Below are 20,021 nucleotides of genomic sequence, written 5' to 3' on the forward strand. Positions count from 1 at the left end.
ACATTGCCTACCACGCATTGTCTCCTTCGGTGCAGGCGAAAGTAGAACAAATGTTCTAAAGGTGGACGGGGCAGGTAGCGCCTTACACTGGCAGGATCTGGGCTGGCGCGGGCTGGGTAGGGAACCTGCGTGGGTGAGGCCGGCAGGAGGGATCTGGCCGGGCGGGCGGAGCGCTGTGGCTGGACCACGCCTTAGGATCCCGATCCCAGTTTCGGTGCCCGCGGAGGGAGGCGCAGGGAGGCGCGTTCTTCCGGCCAGGTGAGTGGGTCCGCGATAGGACGTCGCGCCCGTGGGGTGGGGGGCTTTAACCCCGCAGCCAGGCTGAAGCCGGAGCACGTGGGCGAGCCGGCTGGGGGCGGCGGGAGGGTTTCCCTGCAGCGACAGGTGCGGCCGGCTGGACCGCCTCCTTCCGGGCGCCGAGTGGCGCCGCCCTCGCCACTTTCCCGGCTGTCCTGACGGGACAACGGCCACCTTGGGGCGGAAGCAAGAGTGGATTTTCCAGAGAAGAAGGCGAAGTCGGGAGGCGCACCGGTGGGTACAGCCATCGAACCGGGAGGCTGCATGGGAGAGCCCCGCGAGAACGCCGGTGACTGTCAGCGGCGGCTGCGGCTCGCCGCTCTCCAACCCCAAATCCCGAGGCAGGCAGTCCACCTTCTGGAGGCAGCAAAACTGTAAGGGGCGGTTGTGCGTGTGTAAAGGTAATCAGGCTTGATTCCTGTAACGTGCAGGGAACCATTTTTCTGGCCAGTACTCTGGCATTCCTAAGTCCCTGGCCCCAACCAAACAAAGACCTGCGATCTCAACGACCTGGATGGAGCCTGGGGGCTCTGGAGCAACCCATAAGACATCAGGAGTTTCTATATATTTAAGATGTGGTAAAATACCACTGACCATTCCTTTCCCAGATAACAGTTTGCTCTCCTAGTCTACACATTTAAATTTGTTGTTTATTTAAATGATAAAGTGATGAATTATTTCAAAGAGACGTTTTCCACAGGTGAAGATGAGCTGAACCCGTTACAGTGAGTCACACTTTTAACTGAGTTAAATTAACCAGCAGGATGCCTTGTAAACCCTATGTACCCTAGATACTTCAAACCTTGTTCAGTTTGTTGTGCTTTTGCTTCTACATTCTTTTGTTTTGATTTTTTTTTTTTCTTTTGAGATAGGCTTCCTCTGTGTTAACAGTGCTGGCTGTCCTGAACCTCTTTTTGTAGACCAGGCTGGCCTCAAACTCACAGAGGTCCTTCTGCTTCTGCCTCCAAAGTGCTGGGATTAAAAGTATGTGCCACCGGTGGGCTTTGCTTCTACATTCTTAGGCATCTGTTGAATAGAAACTTAGGACAACAGAGAGAGAAAGACAAGGGTAAGTGCTGTTGTGCTGGCTGGTTTTATGTCAGCCTGACACAGGTTAGAGCCCCTTGAGAAGAGGGAAACTCAGTTAAGAAACTGTCCCTGATAGGTTGGCCTGTGGGCAAGCCTCTGGTGCATTTTCTCCATCAATGATTGATGTTGGAGGGCCCAGCTCACTATGGGTAGTGTCATCCCTGGCCTGGTAGTCCTGGACACTATGGAAAAAAAAAAAAAAAAAAAAAAGCTAAGCAAGCCAAGAGGAGAAAGTCAGTCACCAGCACTTCTCCACGGCCTCTGTGTTAGCTTCTGCCTCCGAGTTCCTGTCCTGACTTCCCTCAGCAATGGAGTGTGATCGGAGTGCTGTGACCTGAAATAAACCCTTTCCTCCACAGGTTATGGGCATGCTGTTTATCACAGCAATAGAAACCCCAGCCAAGGGCTGGAGAGATGGCTCAGCGGCTTAGAGCACACACCGCTCTTCCAGAGGTCCTGAGTTCAAGTCCCAGCACCTACATGGTGGCTCACAACCATCTCTAGTGGGACCTGATGCCCTTTTCTGGCCTGCAGACATACATGCATACATGTACTCATACACATAAAATAAATAAACATTCTTTAACAAGAAAAGAAAGCAACTTCATCAAAATATGGCTAAGAAACTGAACAGAATCCTCAAAAGAAGAAATATGAATGGCTAACACACATTTTAAAAGAAGAAAAACCTCAACTAAGACAGCTGTCATTTAGAGAGCTTTTGGTTTGGTTTGCACACCTTGCTCGGTTAGCAATATTAATACCCCAGTCTAGGAGTGCCTCATTGGAGGACCTTGAAATCCCTTCTTGGACTCTTCCTGCTGTGCTCCATCTATTCCATATTGGGTCGTTTTTATGTGGGTGAGTGTTTTGTCTGCATGTATGTCTGCGCCGTATGTATTCAGTGCCCTTGGAGGCTGTAGATCATGTTAGATCCGGTGGAACTGGAGTTACAATTAGTTGTAAGCCTCCTTGTAAGTGCTGGGAATTGAACCCAGGTCCTCTGGAAGAGCAGCCATTGTTTTTAACCACTGAGCCATTAGGAGGAATAGGACAGGGAAGAAGTGAAATATAAATAGGATTGGTCTATGTTTAAAGTTTTCAGTAGCTATATATTTTACGTCCGCTATGTCTAGAATGCAAGGGCTCACTGTGTTTGTGTCTAGCACCGTGATGCTTTGGATCATATTAGCAGCGTCCTTCTCTTAGCCTTCCCCTCTTTGTGGTACTCTAAACATCCACAGAGATCCTACTAAAACAAGCCAGGTCATACCACTCCTCAACTTCGAATCCTCTGGCTCATCACCCCTTAATTGCCAGTGGATTTACGGTCTCTGGTGAATCAGTCAGCTTCCTTCTGTCCTGCTTCTCATTCTGCCGCTGCCTTGCTGAGCTCTCTGAAGTGGCATTTCCCTAGCTGTTAGGCAATCCCTAAAGGCGTTTGGGATTTCACTGTAGCAGTTTCATTTGCCTGGGGCGCTCCTTCCAGGCGGCTGCTTGGTTTCCCCTTCCCCTTTATTCCCATACTGTCTCTTTCTCCGTGAAGACCCCTGGCTGTGCTAAAATGAAAGCCTGCTGCCTGCAGTGCGCTCCCTACTCCCTTTTAAACCGTTGGTCCTGCACACCTTTAATCCCAGCACTCAGGAGGCAGAGACGCGAGATCTCTCTGAGTTCAAGGCCAGCTTAGTCTACAGAGCGAGTTCCAGGACAGGCTCCAAAGCTACAGAGAAACCCTGTCTCCACCCCCAACTTTGATCCTTAGTGCGTTATGCGTTTCACTTATCACCTGCTGCTCACAGTGGGATTTAAGTTCCATAAAAGTAGGAAAGTTAAATACAGCCTTAATGTGCCTGATTTATCAAGGTTCCCAGTCCGTCTTTGTTGACTAATGGGTCTCCATTTTACCAGGTAAAATAATGCCTTAGGATTTCCAAATGTTCAACACCTTAAAGGTGAGAGTACGTTTTTTTCTTTTGACATAATTTCAAGTTTAGTACCACATGTCTAGTTGAATAAATGCCAATAAAAAGGCATGAACGGGAAAAAAGGGAGAAACTCAGTGTGCCCCAAACCTAGTAGTTCATCAGTAAGTGGGGTTTTTATTCTGTATATATTTAGGTCATTGCTTTGACTCAGTCAAAGTGCTTTCAATAGTTTTTTCATGTATATTAAGTTCCTCCTAAGATGCTTTAGTTGTCCATGGCAACAGCAGATTGCCTTTATGTGCTATGGGCACAGTTATATTTATAGTTAGGGCTGCTGTTGTTTTACACTTCTGGGCAACCACGGATCTCAGCGTTTTTGCTTCTGAGAACTTTCTCTAAAGTCTAGTGCCAGCTGTTACTATTGTGGGAGGGAAGAGCAAGCCCCTCAGCTAAACTTTTCACGCCTTTGCTGTTTTGTGTGGGTGGGTGTTCTGCTTGCATGTATGTCAGTGCATGTATGTCAGTCCCCCAGAGGCCAGAAGCGGGCATCAGATCCCCTGGGACTTGGGTTATAGCTGATTGTGAGCCCCCCATGTGGGTACTGAGAATTGAACCCAGGCCCTCTAGAAGAGCAGCCAGTTCTCTTAACCTCTGAGCTATTACTCTAACCCCTCAGCTAACTTTTTTGATTAGAAAGGGAAAGGCCACACGCTTGCTGTGTTTTAAGACTGCTTTAATGGCTCCTTGTTCCTTCTGAAGCAAATGTATACTCATGAAAATGAAAAGTATTTGCTGAGCCATCAGATTTTGGTACACTCAGATTCTTTTTGTTATTGTTTGGTTTTTTGAGACAGGATTTCTCTGTGTTACAGCCCTGGCTGTTCTGGAATTCGCTTTGTAGACCAGACTGGCCTCGAACTCACAGAAATTCACCTGCCTCTGTCCCCCAAGTGCTGAGACTGAAAGTGTGCACCACCACTGCCTGGCATACTCTGACTTAAATATTTGATTTAGATGTCTAAAGACAAGATTATACTTGGGAATATGTTAGTATTTTGTATTGTTCAAGTTTTTGTTTTGTTTTTATATTTTGTTCATAGGGTTCATATACAAATTAGACTTAAATGCTTTACTATGTAAAATTCAAAACTAATATTTAAAATTTTTGTTGCACCAAAATGTAATGGTGTGCTATGCAGTGGTGGCACACACCTTTAATCCCAGCAGTTGGGAGGCAGAGACAGGCAGATCTCTGTGAGTTCAAGGCCAGCCTGGTCTCCAGAGCGAGTTCCTGGACAGGCTCCAAAGCTACAGAGAAACTCTGCCTAGAAAAAAAAATGCAACGGCATAGAATACTTAAATATATTTCTGGATAATCTAATTGTTACATATGTTTAAAATGTGTTTACCATTTTATATATAATAATACTTGGATATAATTATGTCTGCCACTTGAATCATTTTTGTAACTAAGTGATTTATAAAATAATTGGATTTTATTTATGGAGGATAAAGTAACTAGACATTCTAACTTTAATCTTGTCCACAGGTGTGAAAACCCCAAATGTCGTCAAGTGATGGAAGGTCCAGGATTCGGGACAGGGGCTACAGTGAGGTTCCAGGGGACATTCCTGGTCCAGATGGTACCATAAGAACCCTCCAGTCCCTTCAGAGCAGTGAGCTGGCTCTGAGCGCAGATCCTCTGCCGCCTCCCCCTCTCCCATTACAGCCACCATTCGGCCCGAGCTTCTCCTCAGATGACACAGAGGAACCAGCCATAGCACCAGACCTCAAGCCCGTAAGGCGCTTTGTCCCTGACTCCTGGAAGAACTTCTTCAGAGGGAAGAAAAAGGATCCAGAATGGGATAAGCCGGTGTCTGATATCAGATACATCTCGGATGGTGTGGAGTGCTCACCTCCGGCCTCTCCAGGGAGACCAAACCATCTCCCACCCGGTTCTTACAAAGATCCTTCCGGAGGGTCAGAAGGTGCCTTCAGCTCCCAGCGAGGGGCAGACGCCATGTTTCCCCAGGACCCTTACTCATCCCTAGACCGACGCACACAGACGGCGCGGACCTACAGCGAGAAGGTGGAGGAGTACAATCTGCGGTACGCCTACATGAAGTCGTGGGCAGGCCTGCTGAGAATTCTGGGTGTGGCCGAACTGCTTCTTGGGGCTGGCGTCTTCGCCTGTGTCACGGCTTACATCCACAAGGACAACGAGTGGTACAACTTGTTTGGCTATACACAGCCCTATGGCACGGCAGGTCTGGGCAGCACATATGGGGGTTATTACTACAGTGGCCCCAAGACGCCTTTCGTACTCGTGGTGGCTGGATTGGCTTGGATCGCCACTATTATTATTCTGGTGCTGGGCATGTCCATGTATTACCGCACCATTCTTCTGGACTCTAACTGGTGGCCCCTGACGGAGTTTGGCGTGAACGTTGCCTTGTTTATCCTGTACATGGCCGCAGCCATTGTCTATGTGAATGACACCAACAGAGGTGGACTCTGCTACTATCCATTATTTAACACGCCCATGAATGCAGTGTTCTGCCGGGTAGAAGGAGGTCAGATCGCTGCAATGATCTTCCTGTTTGTCACCATGATAGTGTATCTCCTCAGCGCCCTGGTCTGTCTAAAGCTCTGGCGGCATGAGGCAGCCCGGAGGCATCGGGAATTCATGGAACAGCGGGAGGTAGGTGACTTTCTCAATACCTTTGTTTTGCTTTGCTTCATTTTTTCTGTTGCTGCAAAAAAAAAAAAAAATACAGAATCCTCATCAAGGTCTTTCTAGATCTGTATCTGTATTTAATTGAGCTGAATTTTTAAGAGTCCTTGCTCAGTGACTTGCTTTGACTGAGATAACCCTCTCTGCTTATCACACACACACACACACACACACACACACACACACACACACGCACACACGCACGCACGCACATGCATGCGTGCACGCTTAACCCCTGATGTTAGGAAGTTAAAACAGGACAATTCTGAGTTCAAGTCTAGCCTGGGCCATGTAGTTTGAGGCCTGCCTGAGCTTCTTTCCAACTCCCTGTCTCAAAAAGGAAAAACAGAAAAGCATATGGTGACTTTGCCTTAAAAACAAACATTGAATGACTGAGTTGTGGTAAACATCAAACTTACCTACTGGCTTGTGATGGTTCATCATTATTTTGGAGAGGTCTGTATTCCAAAATAAGAAAGTACTGCATTTATTTTTCTCTCTTGGATTTTACTTATTAAAAATAACAATAAAAGGGCAGGTGGTGGCGCACGCCTTTAATCCCAGCACTCGGGAGGCAGAGGCAGGTGGATCTTTGTGAGTTCAAGGACAGCCTGGTCTACAAGAGCTAGTTCTAGGACAGGCTCCAAAGCTATAGAGAAACCCTGTCTCAAAAAGCAAAATAATAATAATAATAATAATAATAATAATAATAACAACAACAATAACAATAATAAATATAAAGGAAAAAGTGATGGTGCTATCTAATGGATAAGATCATGTAAAAAGTCCCATTTGAAATTATTTGAGTTTGACAGTAGCAAACATTAGGTTTGCTGTGCTACTTCCAGTCTGCCCTGAGATATGTTGATGTTTTACACTTTCCAATAGGTGCCGTGGAATCTCTTATTCCACTGAAAATTAGTTTGCCTGAAATTAGTCCCTAATTAAGTTGACCATATTGTAAGCATTTCTATTCCTGCTTTCTCCAAGGCTTCCTAGATTCTATATAATTGCACATGTAAAAATAAAGGTTAAACCCCGTCCCTTTAAGAGCACATTTTATGAATGTGATACATGTTTGTTTATTTGAGACGTGGACTCACTATGTGGCCCCAGCTGGCCTGGAACTCATTATATAGACCAGGACTTCACAGAGATCCACCTGTCTCAGGCTCTGCTGGGATCAAAGGTGTGCTCCACCATGCCCTGCAAAATGATTTTTGTAACACTTAATATGGTAATCAAGGAACTTTGAATGGTCTAGTGTGAATCTGTGAAAGTACTCTATTGTTACAAAGTTACTTCAAAAAATGTACCTTAGCTGGTGGTGGGGAGGTGGCGCACTCAGGAGGCAGAGGCAGGTAGATCTCTGTGAGTTCGAGGCCAGCCTGGTCTGAAAGGAGCTAGTTCCAGGACAGGTACCAAAGCTATGGAGAAACCCTGTCTTGAAAAACAAAACAAAACAAAAGGAAAGGAAAGGAAAGGAAAGGAAAGGAAAGGAAAGGAAAGGAAAGGAAAGGAAAGGAAAGGAAAGGAAAGGAAAGGAAAGGAAAAGAAAAGAAAAGAAAAGAAGAGAGAAAAGAAATGTAACCTCATGTTGGGAGCAGTGAGACCCCAGATCCTGAATTTCTTGTAATCCCTGATCTGAGTGCCTACAGCTGCTCTGAGCACGAGACCTTCAGGAGTTCTTGATGGCAGGAGAGTGGTTTCTGGTGGGTTTGGCTGGGGCGTGGCTATCTCTATATAATCTGCCCCTGAACACAATAAAGGGGGCATTCTTGGGGAATTCAAGGATGACCCATGTCGTTGTCTTTCTGTCTGTCTGTGTCTGTGTATTTTAACCTCCTGCCCCTTGCCCTAATCTCGCGAACTGGGTGCCAGCGCAGCGAACGCAGACACAGGGGCACGGTGCGCGGCAACCTCAGTCCTTCAAGAGTATTTTTTTCTTTTTTTCCTTTTCTTCCTCTTTTTTTTTTTTTTTTTTTTGTTGTTGTTGTTGTTGTAAGACAGGATTTCTCTGTTTAGCAGCTCTGACTGTCTTGGAACTCGCTCTGTAATCTAGGCTGTAAACTCAGAGAGCTCTGCCTGCCTCTGCTTTCCTAGTACTGGGATTAAGGTTTGTGTCACCAGTGCCTGGCCTGGTGGTATTGCTTAAGTTTAAGTCTCTATGTATAAATTGAAGAATTTTAAGTGTTTCCTTTTGGTTTTGGAACAGGATTTTACTATATAGCTATGGCTGGCCTGATACTGTGTATCAAGCTGACCTTGAATTCACAAGCTCCATGCCTGTGTTACAGGTGTGCATCCCCCACCCCCACCCTTACCTAAGAACTCTTAATTCTAATGTGTGAGATTCAAAATAGGAAGACTTAGACTCTTCCTCATAAGTTTTTGCTAGCTTAATACTCATTTTTAATTATTTAAATTTCATAAGTCTATTACATTAGTATAATTGTAATTATTAGCATGTTTTTCCTTCAGTAAAAACGTATTTTGTGGTGGTGGCTCACGCCTTTTCCCAGCATCTGGGAGGCAGAGGCAAGTGATCTCTGAGTTTGAGGCCAGCGTGGTCTTTAGAACGAGTTCCAGGACAGTAGGGCTACACAGAGAAACCATGTCTTAGGCAAAAACTCCAACAACTAGTTTTGTTTTATTTGAGAAGAGGTCTTATTATGTAGCCCAGGTTGGACTCAAACTGATTGTATAGCCCAGGATGACTTACCACTCACCACAGTCCTCCTGCCTCATCTTCCCAGAGAATTAGAATTTCAGGCATAAGCTAGTGTGTTCATCTTGAAAACTTTATATAAGAATTTTTTTTACAATATTTGGTTAAACTTGAATTATTGAAGGTGATGTTGCATCCTTTGGCGGTTTTTCTTCTATCAATTTTATAAAGTGACTGTATCAGCTTTTTAATTATCGAAAGTGCTGGACATGGTAAGTAAGCACTTGGGGCAGAAGCAAGAGGACAGCCACAAGATTAAGGCCAGCCTAATCATATAGGCTAGCCGAGGCTACATAACAAGATCATATCTCATAAACAAAACAAAAAAAATAACAATCTAATCACCCAAGAAAAAGTAACCAGGAATAAATAAATAAAGTCTAGGTAATTCAAACAACCTATCAAATAGTAACTACCATTCCCACATCTCCAAATCCTCCCGGCTAACAGGGAACCACAGTCACCTGACGTCCTCTGGTTCCCTACTGGTCCATAGGCAAACAAGTATGGAGAACAGACATCAAAAAGAGATCAACTTCCGGACACTGAGATTGGGCTAGAAGTGCAAGTGGATGGAAACATTTGAAAATTAGCTTCTGGGGCTGGAGAGATGGCTCAGTGGTTTAGAGCACTGCCTGCCCTTCCAAAGGTCCTGAGTTCAATTCCCAGCAACCACATGGTGGCTCACAACCATCTGTAATGATGTCTGCTGCCCTCTTCTGGCCTGCAGGCATCTACATTGACATAATATTGTATACATAATAAATAAATAAATATTTAAAAAAAGAAAATTAGCTTCTATATTTTACGTGTGTGTGTGTGTGTGTGTGTGTGTGTGTGATGTGCACTTGTATGCGGGGCTCAGAAGAGGGCGTGGGATCCCCAGATGCTGGAGTTACAGGCAGTTATGAGTCTCTGCAAGAGCAGTAAGCTCTCCAGACTGTTGAGCTATCGCTTCAGCCTCTTGAGAAATCATTTTAACTCTTTTGTTGTTGTTATTGTTGTTTCAGATAAATGACCCATCGTTGCCATCAAAAAGGAGAATGGTAAGAGTAACATTAAGTTATCCTGTGTCTGTAGATTTGCTAAATATTTATCTCCTGTGTATTTATCGACAGTAGACTCATCCATGCGTGAAACTATGATACCAAGCTCGGATGAAGACTTTGGGCTTTTTTCTACACTGTAAGGACCAGAGTAGGCAGTTCTCCCTCGATCCCCTTTTCATTTTGTTACATGAACTTTTAGTAATGAGTATGGCTGGTCTTCCTTATATGTTTGTTTGAGGTGAGTTCTTGCCGTGTGGCCCAGGCTGGTCTTTAATGCATGCTGCCTGCCCCTGCTTCTGCCTCCTGTGCTATGGGACTCTTGGCTTACTAACTATGCCTGGCTAATTTTCTTCGATGGAAATCATTCTTCCTGAGCTTGGGGTATAGCTCAGTTGGTAGACTGCTTGCCTAGCATGTATGAAGCCCTGGATCACTCCCCACCCCTTCCAGTACTGCACAAACTGAACAGAGTGGCCCGTGGCTGTAATCCTAGATTGTGGAAGGTGAATGCAGGAGAATCAGAAGTTCAAGGTCATTGTCTGTTGCTGTGATAAGACACCAGTACCATAAGCAACTTGGGCGCACATCAGTCCGTTATTGAAGGGAAAAGTCAGGACAGAAACTTAAGCACGGCAGGGTACACATATACACACACATTTGACATGGGAAATCTATTTTATAATGCCAGCACTCATTAACAGATAACATCAAGATCTAGTGTCAAAATTATGCAGAATGCTAACATTTGGCGTCATATTCATAATATTTTAAGTATTCAAAATAAAGGTCAGTGGTAGAATGCTTACCTGCCTGATGTGGTTGAGGCCCTGGGTTTAATCCCCATCCCTGAAATCCTTCCATTTATTCATCCGTCCAACCCTCCATCCATCATCTTTGGGGACATTTAAAGGTGCGTCCACTTTGCAGTTGCTTACTTCCCAGTGCCAGGAAGGACAGGGTCACCTCACTGGGCTGCAGTATGGCAGTGATGTGGTAGCACTAATTGTTCTTGTCCAGGGTAGAATTGTCTGGGCTTCCTGGTCATTCCCACTGAAGGCAGTGGGATTTACCAATGGACTTCAGTACAGAACAGAGTCAACCGAAAAAGCCAGGAAGACACAAGGGAAAGCAGCCCTCAGTGTCGAGCAGTCGGGTCCCCGCTGGGTGGGATGCACAGGTGGGACAGGGCTATTAAGATCTGCTTGAGAGTTCTGGGGCTCATCTTTCAGTCTGCCTAGGGCCAGACAGCATGTCCAGGAGGTCCTGGAATAGTTAGGAATGATGGTAGAATGTCCACTCTTTTTTTTTCTTCTGAGACAGGATTTCTCTGTATAGCCCTGGCTATTCTGGAACTAGCTCTGTAGACCAGACTGGCCTCGAGCTCCGCCTGCCTCTACCTCCCAAGTGCTGGGCCTAAAGGTCTGCGCCACCACGCCCCGCTGGAATGCCCATTCTTAATTTGGAAATCACTTAATCTACAGCTTCCCCAACTCTTCTTACAGACAAGGAAGCTGAAGGAAGCCAAAACACATCCTTTTAAAGACCTCTCCAGAGATGGAATCCAGAAATAGCTTAGGAGTATTTCAAGAGGGACTGATAAATCAACTGGATTTAGCCAATGAGAAAACTGATAGAAAGCTGTAGAATCTGGCTTTTCATGGGTGTAATTTATTTCACCTGCCTTCCCCTGAATCCTGAAAGGGATGGTTGGGAGAGATAGTGACTGACACCTTGATCAGCTTTACAATTAGGCTGCTCTGAATCAGGGCTCTGGTGCAGCTTCCTCTTGCCCGTTGATCCTGTGGAAATTACTTATCTTCTCTGAACTTGAATTTCCTGTCCATCATTTGGGCTGTAGAATAGGCTGAACCTTATTGTTATATTTTATTTTCGGTTTTTTGAGACAGGGTTTCTCAGGGTTTTTTTTTTTTTTTTGAGCTTTGTATTTTTCTCTGCTCCCCTCCCTACCTCTCCCATACCCCCTTCAACCCTCCCCCAAAGTCCCCATGCTCCCAATTTACTCAGGAGATCTTGTCTTTTTCTACTTTCTACTTCCCATGTAGATTAGATCTATGTAAGTCTCTCTTAGTGTACTCGTTGTTGTCTAGTTCTCTGGGATTGTGGTTTGTAGGCTGGTTTTCTTTGCTTTGTGTTTAAAAACCACCTATGAGTGAGTACATGTGATAATTGTCTTTCTGTGTCTGGGTTAACTCACTCAAAATGATGTTTTCTAGCTCTATCCATTTTCCTGCAAATTCAAACTGTCATTATTTTTTTCTGCTGTGTAGTACTCCATTGTGTAAATGTACCACATTTTTCTTATCCATTCTTCGGTCGAGCTGCATTTATGTTGTTCCCAGGTTCTGACTATGACAAACAATGCTGCTATGAACATAGTTGAGCACATGTCCTTGTGGCACGTTTAAGCATCCTTTGCATATATACAAAAGTGGTATTACTGGGTCTTGAGGTAGGTTGTTTCCTAATTTTCTGAGAAATCGCCACACTGACATCCAAAGGAGTTGTACCAGCTTGCATTCCCACCAGCAATGCAGAAGTGTTCCCTTTTCCCCACAACCTCTCCAGCATAAGTTGTCATCAGTGTTTTTGATCTTGGCCATTCTTGCAAGTATAAGAATGGAATTTCAGAGTTGTTTTGATTTGTATTTCTCTGATGACTAAGTATGTTGAACATTTCCTTAAGTGTCTTTCAGCCATTTTAGATTCCTCTGTTGAGAGTTCTCTGTTTAGGTCTGTACTCCATTTTTTTTTTTTATTGGATTATGTGATCTTTTGGTGTCCAACTTCTTGAGTTCTTTGTATATTTTGGAGATCAGACCTCTGTCTGATGTGGGGTTAGTGAAGATCTTTTCCCATTCTGTAGGCTGTCGTTTTGTCTTGTTGACTGTGTCCTTTGCTTTACAGAAGCTTTTCAGTTTCAGGAGGTCCCATTTATTAATTGTTTCTCTCAGTGTCTGTGCTGCTGGGGTTCTATTTAGGAAGTTGTCTCCTGTGCCAATGCATTCAAGTGTACTTCCCACTTTCTCTTCTATAAGGTTCAGTGTGGCTGGCTTTATGTTGAGGTCTTTGATCCATTTGGACTTGAGTTTTGTGCATGGGGAGAGATATGGGTCTATTTTCATTCTTCTACATGTTGATATCCAGTTATGCCAGCACCATTTGTTAAATATGCTTTCTTTTTTCCATTTGATATTTTTTGCTTCTTTTGTAAAAATCAGGTGTTTGAAGATGTGTAGATTAATATCTACGTCTTCTATTCAGTTCCATTGTTCCTCCTGTCTGGTTTTTTTTTTTTTTTTTTGGTTTTTCGAGACAGGGTTTCCCTGTAGTTTCTAGAGCCTGTCCTGGAACTAGCTCTTGTAGACCAGGCTGGCCTTGAACTCAGAGATCCGCTTGCCTCTGCCTCCCGAGTGCTGGGATTAAAGGCGTGTGCCACCACCGCCCAGCTCCCTCCTGTCTGTTCTTATGCCAATACCAGGCTGTTTTCAGTACTGTAGCTCTGTAGTAGAGTTTGAAGTCAGGGATTGTGATGCCTCCAGAAGTTCTTTTATTGTACAGGATTGTTTTGGCTATCCTGGGTTTTTTGATTTTCCATATGAAGTTGAGTACCGTTCTTTTGAGGTCTTTGAAGAATTTTTCTGGGATTTGATGGGCATTGCATTGAATCTGTAGATTGCTTTTGGAAAGATTGTCGAGACAGGCTTTCTCTGTAGCTTTGGAGCTTGTCTTGGAACTTGCTCTGTAGACCAGGTTGGCCTCGAACTCACAGAGATCCACTTGTCTCTGCCTCCCGAGTAAGTAGGAGGCAGAGACAGACACATGCACTGAAAATGGCGTGGGTGTTTGAAGCCTCAAAGCCCACCCCAGTGACACACCTCCTCCAATAATTCCTTTCCAAGCAGTTCCACCAACTGGGGATCAGGTATTCAAACAGATGAGCCATGGGGGGCCATTGTCATGCAGACGACATCAGTAAGACACCTTGCTTCTGTTCCTTATTCTGTCCCCACTTGTTTGCCTTGGGTCTCCGAGGCTTGTGGTGTGATTTCTCCCCATCTGGTTTGTGGGCTTGGAGCTTCTCCTTTCCTAGTTCCTTTTCTTGGGCTGGTTAACAGCCTCCACTAGCTCAGGCCTGTGCCATTTGGTGAGGTAAGAGCTGGTGGCTTTGACAGTGAGCTAAAGTTAAACCAAACCTCAAGACCAGTCCGGAAGCAGGGAAGTGGGAAGACAAAGGACTTTTAAAAGCTGCCAAAGCAGTGGAGGGCAAGGCTTCAGAATCCTTCATTGCGTGTTTGCACTCTTTTGTTGGTTTTTGTTTTGTTTGTATTATGTAGAGAAGAAAGAAGTTTGTGCATCGGGACCTCGTTTTCCTGCAGCTGTGGCTGGCACTGCCTGTCTTATTCATTAGGCTTGTTTCCAGTATGCGTCTGAACTTCAGGGCACTTTAGCCTGTGAACAATATACATTTAATCAAATAGGTTTTCTGCATCTTGTTCATATATCAGGGAATCTTGGGTTAGGGTGCAGTGCATTGCATTGGTGGAGCACAGCTGGCCTGGCGAGCTCAAAACCTCTGGGGTCAGTCTGTAGCATCACAAAAATCAAACACTTGCAGAATTTAGTTGGGGTTTTTCTGATTAGTTGCTGTGTGACCTTGGAGGGTTCACTTATCCTTTCTGAACCTTACGTTATGCATCGGACCCTTCTTGCATCTACCAACCAGCCTTGGGTGTTCTGGGTGCCGTGCAGTTAAATGCTGAGCTACCTTTGACTGCCTGTTCTAGAAGATTCCTCTGCATCTTCCACTCATGTGTCCCATCTGCTGGCTTTGTTAGAAACCTCTCCCAGTCCTTCGCATTTTTCTTCTTTCCTGAATATGTAATATTTTTATTGCTTTGTAATATGCTGATTAGGAGCGGGAGGTGCCGGCCTCTCTGTGCTGCCGTTTCCCGACATGACTCTGTTCAACTGTTGCATTGAGACCATCTTTGTGTGTTTAAGACACGGAACTCTCAACAGTTGTTTTTTTCATGTTTCGTCTTCCTACTCCCGCTTCGTTCTCTCCCAGTAACTTGGGTGGCTCTTTCCCTGTTCCTTTGTACAGTCGATTCTTTATCTCTTTCCTGCAGTGCGAAGTAGCCACCAGTGATAGACAGAGAGACCAAGAAGTTAATTTCAAAGAGCCGAGAACAGTGAAAACGACACCTGAGCTTCAAAGCGGGCACATCCCTCCGGGCTACATTCCCAAGCCCATCGTGATGCCTGACTACGTGGCGTGAGTCCATCTCGGTTTTTCTAGCATCTTCTAGTTTGTCATCAAGCCAGCACTGTGTTTAAAGTCATTTATGTGAACGGTTGGTTGTTATCCAGGGTAACGTTGGAAAATAAGAAAGGTACGCCAGGCCTGGGTACTGAGTGAGCTGACCCGATTCAGCTATTCGGCTTGCGTTTTTCCACTCTGTGGATAGAACCCAGAGTCTTGAGCCTGCTAGGGAAGTGCCACTACAGACCTCCTGCAGGGTAAAGTTGTCACCCTGATTTGTGATTTTCCTCAGAAAATATCCTGTGATTCGGACGGATGATGATCGAGAACGTTACAAAGCTGTGTTCCAAGACCAGTTCTCAGAGTACAAAGAGCTGTCTGCGGAAGTGCAGGCCATCCTGAGGAAGTTCGAGGAGCTGGATGTGGTGATGAGCAGGTTGCCACGGCACGCTGAAAACCCCCAGGTCAGTGGCCACCCCTGCTGAGAGGAGACTGCCACGTATTGGGAGTCCCAACCGCCTCTCTGCTGTCTGTCAAAGTGTTTGAGACCTCAAGGTTGCTTGGCAGCATTTCCATTCCAGTCAGCAGAGCACTGTGTGTGTGCAGAGGCCTTAGGTTTGATCCCAGCGCTACAAAAAAAAAAAAAAAAAAAAAAAAAGAGCGGAACAAATTTTAAATTTTACAATTAATGTCTTTCACCATTGCTGCCTTCTTTTTGTTTTGCTTTTTGTTTTTTCTTGTTGTTTTGTTTTGTTTTCTGAGACAGGGTTTCTCTGTAGCTTTGGAGCCTGTCCTGGAACTAGCTCTTGTAGACCAGGCTGGCCTTGAACTCACAGAGATCCGCTACTAGGTCTACAGAACTAGTTCCAGGATAACCAGGACTACACAGAGAAAAGCTGTCTTGAACCCTTCCCCCCCCCAAAAAAAAAAAGATAAAGGATGGTCAGGCATGGGTGGCACACGCCTTTAATCCCAGCACTCAAGACAGAGGCAGGCAGATCTCTGTGAATTCAAAGCAGCCTGATCTACAGAGAGTTCCAGGCCTGTGAGGACTGCACAGTGAGACCCTGTCTGTGTTCTAGGAAGCAGGAGAAATCCAGCAAACACTGAACTAATGGGTCAGGCACTACCATTTGGGAAGTACTCAAGGCCAACGGGCCCAAAAGGGTAACCAAGTTTAGAGGTCTTCAGAGGTGCGCACGAAGAGCCGTGTGTGCTTAGCCAAGCCTGCAGCCCTGGAGCTGAGCAGGAGAAGCTACTGAACCCAGGAGTTCTAGGCCTGGGGAACGTTGTGAGAACTTTTCTCAAAAGAAGTTGTGTAGAAAAAGAAGTCATGTAGGAAAAACAAGGCATTCATGGAGAAATGGAAGTATTTCTGTAGTCCTGTCTTACTTATATTTATATAACATATAAATTATATTTATACATAATACTTATATTTAATTATATAATATTATATTTATGTTTAGTATAAAATGTATAATTAAATTAGAAGGGACCTTCTACTAGCTCTTCTCAGGAGTTGAGTAGCCCCCACCTCTTCCTCGAGCACACCTGACTCACGAGGAGAGCTGTTGGGGAGGATGGAGATAAGGGAAAAGGTCAATGTGGGGGTTTTTAATTTATCAAGCTCTGTCAGGATCATTGCGAATAAGTGAACCTCCTGACAAGTATTTGAAGGTTATGGATATTGTTTGTGGTGAGGGGAAGAATCTTAGGACAGACGGTTCACCCAGGGTCACACGGCTGCTTGTAACACTTGGCAGAGAGCAGTGCCTGGCAGGGAGTTAGTTGCAAATGTTTATCAGTGAATTATATTTTTATGTAGCTATTTTCATTCTAGCTTGTGCAAAAAACAGGGAGGTTTGTTTTTGAGGCAGGGTCCCTCTCTGTAGCCCAGACTGACTTTGAATTCAAAGTGGTCCAACGCCTGCCCCCAAGTGCCCAAATTGCAGGCGTGTGACACCGTGCTTGGCAAAAAAATAGTTTTTTGGTTCTAATTTCCAGTGTGCTTTGAAACATGATTTGAGTAAATGCATGTTTTAACTAAAATAAGATAAAAATATATTATTTTTAGGAACACGAGAGAATTTCAAGAATCCATGAAGAGTTTAGGAAGAAAAAGAATGTGAGTAGAATCAGTTGCCTTTGTCCGTGTCTTTGTCTCCGTACGTTGGTGTTAACTGACAGACTTCCAGTTTCTCTTAAGCTAAATTATGAAATGTCTCCCATGGAGTCTCTATTGACTTGTGAGATTCTGCAAAGGGCAGAGTTGGGAAAAATCCGGGAGGGACATTTATTCATATTTTCAACACTTGCTCTTCACATAATTTGACTACTAAAGGTTCCTCTCTACTCTCCATATTCCCCTCGATTTTTCTGTGACCCTAAAGCATAGGCTGTCTTGTGTTGACAGAGGGCGTGAGTGTTCTAATTATCAGATCATATCTGCCAGTAACTCCGCTGCTTTCTGTGTGAGGACGTGTCTGTCAGTCATCCAGGAAAGCTGAATCAATAACTGTTTCTTTCGTAGGACCCTTCATTTCTGGAAAAGAAGGAGCGTTGTGATTACCTCAAGAACAAACTCACTCACATAAAGCAAAGAATTCAAGAGTACGATAAAGTAATGAATTGGGATACGCAAGGTTACTCTTAGCCCGTTGGGAACTGTTTATAGCCAACTGTTTCTTCACTGCCTTTATATGCTGGCCTCATAGGTGAGAAGCGGGCTCTTCCAGGTCAGCCTCTGCTTGGTTTAACATCTGAGGTTAAACGCTGTGATTTTACTCAGACATTTCAAACCCACCGAGAGCCTTTCCTGAGACTGGAGAGACCGTGTATTCACCTGGTTCCAGTTCCATGTTTTTCTCGTTAAAATGTGTTGTCGTTTTAGATATCAATCACTGGGGAGGGGCAAGCTCAGGACTTCAGTTCTGATGCTTTTTCCTTCATTCAGGCTGCTTCCTTCAGTTTCTCTAGGAATTTCTCCTCCTAAGAGAAGTTCTTAGGAGGTTCTGCCTAGGGAAGTCACGAGGACTTAAAGCCAAGATCGATTGTCACGCACTGTGATCTTGGGCAACTCGATTAAGCCTCTGTGCCCTTTGCTCCTGTAAGATGGAAGTAGGATGGTACCTACCTCATAGGGCAGTCAGAGCCTGCCACAGTGTAAGCAGCGCATCCGTGCGGGGAGTGCTGTGGGCGTGTTGCTGAATGGGTGAGCTACCTAGGATGAGTCTCAAGGAAACAGTCTTTAACCAGCGGTTAACCAAAGGCCACGTGCCCCATAGTTTGTCTTTGTGCCTTAAGCAGATGTCTCCCTGTTGTCTGTGACCATGCATATGTCCCCAAGTCCCCTGCCCAGCCTGTCTTGTGCACATGGGAACGACACCTTGTATTGACTTGGTTCCCTCCATGATTCATTAGCACACTTCATCTTACCAAGGAACTCCTGGTTGATGTTTTATTCATCAGAAAATTTTACCATGTTTTTTTTTTTTTTTTTAAAGAAATTGTCGACAGGCAGTGGTTGAGGATTTTCCTGGCAGGCTTAGATGAAACCCTGATTCCTAGTACCGTGGTGGTGTGCAGGCCCTTAATCCCAGCACTTGGGAGGCAGAGGCAGGTGGATCTCTGAGTTCAAGGCCAGTGTGGTCTACAAGAGTTCCAGAACAGGCTTCAAAGCTACTGAGAAACCCTGCCTCAAAAAACAAATAAATAAATAAAATTTTTAAGATGCTGGAGGTGTAGCTCAGTTGATAGAGCAGCTGCCCAGCCTGCGTGAAGATTCAGTCCCATCTCTGCATAAACCATGATTGTGTTTAACGCCTGGGAGGCAGGAAGATAAGGAGTTCAAAGTCAACCTTTGCCCGCAGTGAGGTCGAGTTCAAGGCCAGCCTGGACAATGTGAAGTCCTGTCTTGAAAAATAAAAATAAATTAAAAAAATTAAGATGGGGAAGATAAAAACACTACTTCTGGTTTCTTTCTATTCAGCAGGATCTAGCCAATTGTTTCCCTGATAGAAATATGGTTTCTGCCTCATATATAGCTTCCATTCAGATAATTGATTAATGTCCAAAGGATTTTACATAGTGGAGAAACCAGAGTAACACATGGAACAGGCAGAGGCCCAGAAAGTTCCAGCTTCTAAATGACCTAACGTGTCTTTCTGAGTGACTGGCACTACATCCGCGAATTCAAATAAGTAAATAAAACGATAAAACGTGGTGGTGTGTGCACACTGTCCTAGCGCTCAGCAGCGGAGGCAGAAGGATGTCAGGTTCAAAGCCAACTTGGGCTACAAAGCAAGACTCTGTTGTTTTGTTTTGTTTTGTTTTTAAATGTGAGATATTCTCATTTTGTACATTTAAAAATATCTAGCTCAACATTAAAATTAAATAAGGACATTTAACTTTGTGAAACTTTATTTTACTGTATTATAAATGTTAATCTTTTAAGACTGATGCTGTAGAACTGATTCTTTTTTAGTGTTATATAAATGCATAGTTGCATTAAAATGTCAATTACCTGCTATTTTGTGTGTGTTCTTTGTTGCTTTTCAAACATTCCTGAGTTCATCAAGAATGTTCTTGAAAGTACTTTCCTTAATCAGAAAATAAACTGGAGGGCTGGAGAGACAGCTCAGTAGTTAAGAGCTCATGCTGCTCTTGCAAGGGACCTATGACCTCTTCCCAGTACCCACATCGGGTTGCTGACAAGCACCTGTACCTGCCACCTTTGCCTCCCCTGGCACTGCACATACCCACACAGACACATTCATACATCATACATGTAATTAAAATCTTTTGTTCTTGTTTCCAAGACAGGGATTCTCTGTGTAGCCCTGGCTGTCCTGGAACTCACTCTGTAGACAGGCTGGCCTAGAACTCAAAGATCTGCCTGCCTCTGCCTCCTGAG

At 44.6% G+C, this 20,021-nt stretch overlaps 1 protein-coding gene across 3 annotated transcripts; it reads left to right on the forward strand.

Annotated features, from left to right (window-relative positions):
* Positions 1-172: 172 nt before the first annotated feature.
* On the forward strand, positions 173-19,637 carry Marveld2 (MARVEL domain containing 2). Of its 3 annotated transcripts, none has more exons than XM_038323941.1 (7): positions 173-258; positions 4,861-6,012; positions 9,784-9,819; positions 14,973-15,118; positions 15,399-15,570; positions 17,184-17,234; positions 17,640-19,637. In XM_038323941.1, exons 2-7 carry the CDS (start codon positions 4,876-4,878, stop codon positions 17,760-17,762), a joined length of 1,665 nt encoding a protein of 554 aa, XP_038179869.1. In that variant the 5' UTR covers positions 173-258; positions 4,861-4,875; the 3' UTR covers positions 17,763-19,637. The 3 variants fall into 3 exon arrangements, with proteins under 3 accessions (XP_038179869.1, XP_038179868.1, XP_038179870.1); XM_038323940.1 differs by lacking the exon at positions 173-258 and adding an exon at positions 386-531; XM_038323942.1 differs by lacking the exon at positions 173-258 and adding an exon at positions 546-698.
* Positions 19,638-20,021: the final 384 nt, after the last annotated feature.

This window comes from Arvicola amphibius, chromosome 3 (assembly GCF_903992535.2).
Source record: "Arvicola amphibius chromosome 3, mArvAmp1.2, whole genome shotgun sequence".
Lineage (NCBI taxonomy): Eukaryota > Metazoa > Chordata > Mammalia > Rodentia > Cricetidae > Arvicola > Arvicola amphibius.